At 39.7% G+C, this 7,808-nt stretch overlaps 1 protein-coding gene across 8 annotated transcripts in view; it reads left to right on the top strand.

The window, feature by feature from the left end:
• The first annotated feature begins 236 nt into the window (after nucleotides 1-236).
• LOC126695418 (G-type lectin S-receptor-like serine/threonine-protein kinase At4g03230) overlaps nucleotides 237-7,808 on the top strand; it is a 144,773-nt gene continuing 137,201 nt past the window's right edge. For 4 of the 8 annotated variants that reach the window (XM_050392156.1, XM_050392157.1, XM_050392154.1 and 1 more), the window contains exon 1: nucleotides 237-1,079. In XM_050392156.1, coding sequence (XP_050248113.1) covers nucleotides 359-1,079 — 721 coding nt within the window. In that variant the 5' untranslated portion in view covers nucleotides 237-358. Of the gene's footprint in view, nucleotides 1,602-3,039; nucleotides 3,162-3,371; nucleotides 3,444-7,808 lie in introns of those variants that run through there. The other 4 variants (XM_050392158.1, XM_050392159.1, XM_050392155.1 and 1 more) reach the window with 3 other exon arrangements.

The following is a 7,808-nucleotide window of genomic DNA, read 5'->3' as shown; positions in this document are numbered from 1 at the left end:
GCTGGACTACAATGGTGCCATGCAACAAGCATTGTGCACCGACACATAATTTGATTAATAAGTAATTTGGTTTAAAATTGGTAGTCTAATTTGGCACAACCGGGGCCTAAATCCGTAATAGAATGACAAGGAAGGGATTCAAATCAAACAGTAAATGTGGTTTAAGTTGCATGATTGTTTTGTAAGCTTTTCCCGTTTTCACAGTGAAAGTTGCTGACCAAGAAGTCTTTGAAAGCCAAAACAGGAGGAGTTGCTGAAATTAGATGATCAGCGACCACACCGACACTGTGCTTCTAACAACAAAGTAAATTCTACTTGTGCGTGTGTTTTTTTCATCATGGTAGCAGAAAGTTGAAAAATGGGAGCAATCACCGTTATTAAAGGATGGTCCGCAAACGGCATGCTGTATTCCACGTTCATCTTGTACATACCAGTACTTCTGTGTTCCTTCCATGTTTATTGCGCTGATAGAGTTTCTTTGAGGCATGGTGAGTGGATTAGAGACAATGAAGAAACTCTGGTTTCGCGTGGAAGAAAGTTTGAATTAGGATTTTTTGGTCCAATTGGAAGTTCTGGAGACAAAAGGTATGTTGGAATATGGTACACGTCGGATAAGCAAATAGTTGTATGGGTTGCCAATCGAGATAGCCCGCTTATCAATACTACCACTGGAGCTTTCGGATTTACAACAGATGGCTACCTCACGGTATTAGATATGAGTAGTGGGATGGTTCATTGGTCTTCTGGACTTGATAGTTATTATTGGTGTGATCCGTGTACAAGTACAGACTGGATTCTGAATCTCACGGATTCTGGAAACCTGGTGCTATTCGATAATGAGACAAGTCTATGGGAGAGCTTTAATAATCCAACTGATACATTTCTCCCAAACATGACTATGAATCGATACATGAAGTTGACTTCTTGGAGAGACCGTGATGACCCTGGAACTGGGAACTTCACGTTTATGCTAGATACAGCAGGAAATTCGAACACAGAAATCATCAACGAAGGGGGGAATATTTACTGGAAAAGCTTGGAGAATGGTGGGTATTACTCTATCGTCACAACAACAAAAGGTCAAAATAGTTATGATTTTGAGAATGCAAGCTGGTTGGTGATGAATTTTAGTGGGAAGATAGAGTATTGGGAACAGAGCACAAACGGGACTTGGTCGTTGTTTGATGTGCATCCGAGTGACAATTGTAGTGTTTACGATTTTTGTGGAAAATTTGGTAGCTGTAATTTAAACAATAATAAATTGTCATGCAAATGTTTGCCAGGGTTCGTGCCCCATGTCCCTCAGAAGTGGTATTCTGGAGATTTTTCGGATGGGTGCACTAGAAATTCAACGTCCTGTGGCGACATCTTCTTGAACTTAAAGATGATGAATATAGGGGGAAGACCAGAACAAATTCACAGGGTCGGAAACGAAACAGAATGCAAAGAGTTGTGCCTTAAAAACTGCGACTGCGAGTCTTATAGTTATAATCAAGACTCAGAAATGGCATCCTGGATTTGGACGCAGGAGCTAGTTAATCTTCAAGAGGAGTATGTTGAAGGTTATAACCTCTCCATCCGTGTAGCAATTTCGGATATAGGTAATGTACTAACTAGTCGATTTTACATAAATTGCTTAGTGTTAAAGATATATTAGCCCATTAGCATAAGCCCAAGCCTAATTCTACTTTGTGTGCAAGTCAAGTCTCCTACTTGTACTAGAAGTCCATTAGTCTAGTCTACTATATATACACATGTTATGATTTATTGTAATACAGGATTTGTACTACACTCTAATATATTATTGATGTAGCCCTTTAGGGTTTCCTCCGTGGATGTAGGCCGTCAGGCTGAACCACGTAACCTCTCGTGTGTTATTGTGTTCTACACTTTATACTTTCGTTTCCACATCCATACTAACATATTCAACATGGTGTATCAATGCTAATATTTAACATGGTATCAGAGCCACCTTTTTGTGGTCATGGTTTTCTGTCCTTGCGGTATTTTTAAGAGCAATCTTTGTGTTCCTCGGTGTTTTTTTTTTCACTGCGTTCATCTTCTTTGGCTTCCTACTGCTGCCGTCAAAACTTTCCGGTATAGTCAAGCCACCGTTAGAAATCGCATCAACACTGCAAGATTATTGCCTTCCTCAAATTACCGTCACAGAGCCAAACTTCATTCAAGGGACCTTCTCAACTTTATCAAATCTCAAGATTTCATCAAACTTCCATCTTGAGTTTGAGAGGGGATGTTAAAGATATATTAGCCCATTAGCATAAACCCAAGCCTAATTCTACTTTGTGTGCAAGTCAAGTCTCCTACTTGTACTAGAAGTCTATTAGTCTAGGGTTTAGTCTACTATATATACACATGTTATGATTCATTGTAATACAAGATTTGTACTACACTCTAATATATTATTGATGTAGCCATTTAGGGTTTCCTCCATGGATGTAGGCCGTCAGGCTGAATCATGTAACCTCTCGTGTGTTATTGTGTTCTACACTTTATACTTTCACTTCCGCATCCATACTAGCATATTCAACATGGTGTATCAATGCTAATATTTAACACTTAGATTTACTAACGTAGTATTTTACTTCAAGAAATTTAGAGAGCGTCTTGAATATGAAGTTGAAAGTTTAGAACTTGCCAGCTGTTTATGGTCCAAGCCAAAGTCTATACAAAATGTTAAAGATACAGCCACTCTCTTAAGATACTGGATACAATAATAGTACTAACAACTTAGTAACTTTATTTATAATGAATTTGACAAGGAGCATGGTTCTACATAATAACCAAAATCTTGTCAAGGTGAGCCGATAATTGAAAATATCAATTATCTTTACTGAACAAAAATAAAATGTTAACCTTGTCTCTGTATATGATAAACTGTCAACCATGGCCCATGGGATGATGGGCTGTCGGTTTGTGGACAGATGGATTTGCAATGATAGGCAATTTCATTATATGTATATAAGGCCAAGTCCTATTTGTTTGAGTTTATTCACTATTTGAAACTTAATATTTCTGCAGAACCAACTGTACAAAATTGTGAGCCTTGTGGCACAAACATGATCCCTTATCCACTTAGCACTAGCTCAAATTGTGGTGATCCTATGTACTTCAGTTTCAATTGCAACACTACCCCTGGCCAGGTTAGCTTCAAGGCCCTCAGTGGGACATATCGAGTCACTAGTATCGATCAAAATACATCAAAGTTTTTTATCCAAGTCAAGGATGTAGGAATTTTGCGGCTAAACCAGTCATTGCCATTTAATCTAACTACTCCAAGAAACTCTAGTTCTAATGTTTCATCTAGAGTTACAGATGATGTTGAGATTGTTTGGGAGCCACCACTGGAGCCACTGTAATTTATCTGCAGATTGCAAGGATTGGCCACATTCAACTTGAAAATCAGCAATTGATGGGAAGAGGAGGTGCCTTTGCACCAAAAGCTTTCGATGGGATGGCACAAAGTTAAGTTCTACACAAGGTTAGGATTCTATATCATGTGCATATTGCAAATTAAAATTACTTTATTACAAATACAGATTTAGTTAATGTTGCCCCAGCTGAGATTTTTTATTTTCTTCCTTTACTAGCTGTGATTGCTTAAGCACAATGTTAGGACCTTGTGTATTTAGCTAAGGACTGATTTTCAGGGGTTTTTCTTTTACTTGCTTACGTGTAACGATTCTAATTTCAGTTGCACTCCAGGTTAGAATCCTATATTAATGCACCATATGATAACAGTGTGCCCTGTACATTTAATTTTGCTTTGTTAATGAACGATAAATTTTGTAATGTTGCCAAGAGTATAAATACTCAAAACGATATTGTCAATGATAATTATGAAATCATAAGAAACCCCTCTTAAATTTGAAACCCGTCTGCCATTAGGATGCCTAGATAGTTTGTTCTAGGCACTCACTTATTCCTTTCCTTTAATGAATATTTTTCATATGCATTATCACAGACCTAGATAGAATGCAGGTGGGAAACCCAACCATTTTATCTTGACAATGGCCCAATAGTATTCATCTTACTTCTTGTTTTCTTTCATTTTTGAATTTGTGCACAACGAGCTTGCAGTGTCTCACAAAAAAAAGAACCTATTACGTGCAATTATCCCAGTGATTACTGCAACTTTGATGGTTATTGCATGCTGTTACTTGTATTATTTGAGAAGAAGAAAAGTGGCCAACGGACAAGGTAACTGGTGCAAAAACAACCATATACCCTTGTTTCAAAATGACAATATTTTGGTTTCTTCCATAAAATTAGCTAGCAAAAGACTAAAGTTATGATTAATCTCTTAGAATCAGTTAACAGGGAAAGAAATCAGGGAAACGCAGCATTTCGACTGTATGACAGTGAACGAAGTGTCAAAGAATTGATAGATTCAGACCAATTTAGAGAAGATGATAAAAAGGCATAGATGTACCATTTTTCAATTTGAAAAGTATACTAGCAGCAACAGATTACTTCTCAGATACAAAAAAGCTTGGACAAGGGGGCTTTGGGCCTGTTTACAAGGTATTAACCTTTTTAGTACTCAATCAATATAGCAGTTTGTTTACTAGTTTTTAATTAATGATGGATGGTGCTTATGGTTATGGGAGTTTTCTCTCAGGGTACATTTCCAGGAGGACAAGAAATTGCTATAAAGTGGCTCTCGAGTGGTTCAGGGCAAGGCTTGGAGGAATTCAAGAATGAGGTTGTTTTGATTGCTAAACTTCAGCATCGGAATCTTGTTAGACTTTTGGGTTATTGCATAGAAGGAGATGAAAAAATGTTACTTTATGAATACATGCCAAACAAGAGTTCAAACTCATTTTTATTTGGTTAGACTCTAAACCGGAATTTTATTTTATTTTATTTTTACTTATCAGTAATTTGGATTTGGATGGTTACTAAAACATGTCCTGAAATGGAAAATGGCATGCAAGATCGGACTCTATGCGTGTTACTGAATTGGAAGATATGCTTTGACATCATTTTTGGAAGTGCTCGAGGGCTGCTCTATCTTCACCAAGATTCGAGGTTGAGGATAATTCATAGGGATTTGAAAACAAGCAATGTTCTTCTGGATGAGGAGATGAACCCCAAGCTTTCTGACTTCGGCTTGGCAAGGATATTTGGAGGCAAACAAATTGAGGCAACCACGACAAAGAGTGGTTGGGACTTAGTAAGTTTGAAGCAGATGGTTGATTATGAAAGCTAATTATTTAGACTTTGTGTGGCAGTTTTTAGTTTTCCCATCTGTCCCCTAATTCACTGACAATATAAATAATTTTTGTTGTGCAGCGGCTACATGTCTCCAAAATACGCATTGGATGGGTTTTTCTCAGTGAAGTCTGATGCCTTCAGCTTTGGTGTAGTTGTACTTGAGGTTATCAGCGGAAAAAGAACTCAGGATTTCACCAGTCAGAACATAATTTGAGTCTTTAGGTTATGTAAGTATGTTGCATTAGTAAACCAAAGAAAAAGTATATATGGTGCATCAATTACGTGAAACTTGTAATGCAGACGAATTTTTGAGGTGTGTTAACGTTGGGCTTTTATGTGTACAAGAAGACCCAAGTGATCGTCCCACAATGTCGAATGTGGTTTTTGATGATGCCGAAAATTATCACCAATAGGTTACACCGCACTCGCGACTCAAAGCGAACCTGCACAACAAGAGCAATCGAAAGAAAACCTTTAGAGAGCACCGGTGTGGTGCCGGCCAAACACTCTCCGAAGGTCAAGTTAGAATTATTCTCACCACTCTAGAGCGCTAGAGAGGGTCAATAAAACGTACCTTGATTTGCGAGGGTGTTAGGTCTTTTATAGTGGTAGAGAGTTGACTGTTCCTTCTTGGTCTCCAAATCTTTTCCATGTGGGACTCTACTTCAAATTTTTCTGAGCGTGGTGAGCAAGGATTTCCATTTTTAGATCTTAGGGCTTTTCTAGGCGATAGAGATTTCGGATCATGGGCCCTTACTGTGTCTGTCAGCGATGGGCCTTCAAAGCGCATGGGATCATCTTTACACAGGCCCAACAGTTCCAATCCGTCAGGCCCATTAAGGTAGGCCCGTCAGGCTCTATATTTTATCATCTTCAGTTGCCCCCTTCACCCCAATGGTCCGTCAGCTTTTAGGACAAAGGATCAATGGGGTGACGATCCTAACGTAAGGGTATGACGGGTATTTTTTATGACGGAATGAGACCCATGAGACAAAAAGAAGGTTTTAAGTTTATAGTCACAACTGGTTGACGGATTTATGCAAGATAGGATGACGGTGCAAACGAGGAGTCTATCGGTCATACCAACTATAGATAGGCTGTACGAAGGTCATTAATGATGATGACACGTGTCATCAATTAACTGGGTCTTGTCTCGGATCGAAGCGACGCTTTGACTTCCGTGCATCTCGCTTATAAATAAGGGAGTAATTCCTCTCATTTCTACAGTTTCAGCAGAAGTCAACCTGTCAGAGCGTACCCGTCACTCCTGTCAGAGCGCATCCGTCATATTCTGCTGATCCGTTCAATTACTTTAATCGTCAGTGCCATCCCTCATCACTTCGTTGGTAAAATTGGTAAGTGCTCTTCTTAAAGCTAATACTTGTTTTAATTTTCCTTACAATCCACACCCGTTATAGACACATAGACCGTCAGAGTCTTAGGCTCTTGTCGTTTCATGTAGGAAATGTCTAGTGCGTCCAGTAATCAGTCGGTTGTTCGTGACGCGTTGGATTACGAGGAAGTATATCCGTCCAGTCATCGAGAACAAGATAGTCCAGATGATAGGAGTCTGTCCACCTCCTCCTCGTCCTCAACATATGAGGATCTGGAGGTGGTTGATCCAGACGAGGGACCTGATGACGGTGAGGATCAGATTATTAGATCCGTCATTGGTGCTGATGGGCTCAGGGAGTTCGTCATGCTACCGGAGTGGACGGTGAATTACTTCACGTCTGTTATCAAAGAAAAGCATTTTAAGACATTTAGGGATAATTATCAAATTCCATAAAATGTTACGATCCGTCTACCCTACAAATCGGAGAAGTGTTACTATGACGGGGTAGAGGGAGTCGGGGTATATGAGCAAATGTTGAAGGCCGGACTCAGATTCCCATTGAGTTCGCTTCACCGTGAGCTCCTCCGTCAATTGGGGTTATCCGTGAATCAGATTTCCCCTAATGCTTGGAGGGTTTTTATAGCGATAGAGGTCTTGTACGGTGCTATGTCCGACGAAGAAAAGAGGCTGACGGTTAGGGAGTTCTTTCACTGCTACCATCCGGATGAAATTGATAAATCTAGGGGGATATATAGCTTCGTCCCCAGGAGTCCGTTGTTGAAAGTCATCTATGACACGCCGGACTCAAATAGGGATTGGAAGAGCCGGTACTTCTTCCTAGAAGGCGACGGTTGGATGGGTCGTCCGGGGGAAACGGATTTCATGCCCGTCGACACTACTTGGGGCATATTAAACCCGTCTAGTATGGATTGTCCTTCAAACTTTAACTTTATTAAGTTTGTTGAATATAATCTAACCGTCCTCTATCTTCTTTTGTAGTTAGACGACGCCCCCAAATTGACATTAAGGAGTTTGCTTTCCTTGAGAAAATTATCTCAAAGACCAAGCTGGAGGAAAGGACTTGGGCGAAGTTGGTAACACTTAATACCATTCACTGGTATTGCGACGGACCGGAACCGACAGCGGCAGCCGTCAAGTACGAAGCGCAGATAAGGAGGCGTAAGCTCGTCACCCTATACTTGAAAAAATTATGTAACTTATTTTGCTAATTAACTAT

This window comes from Quercus robur, chromosome 8 (assembly GCF_932294415.1).
Source record: "Quercus robur chromosome 8, dhQueRobu3.1, whole genome shotgun sequence".
Taxonomy (NCBI): domain Eukaryota; kingdom Viridiplantae; phylum Streptophyta; class Magnoliopsida; order Fagales; family Fagaceae; genus Quercus; species Quercus robur.
The sequence above is the reverse complement of the archived record's forward strand: the minus strand, read 5'-3'. Positions and strand labels throughout refer to the sequence as shown.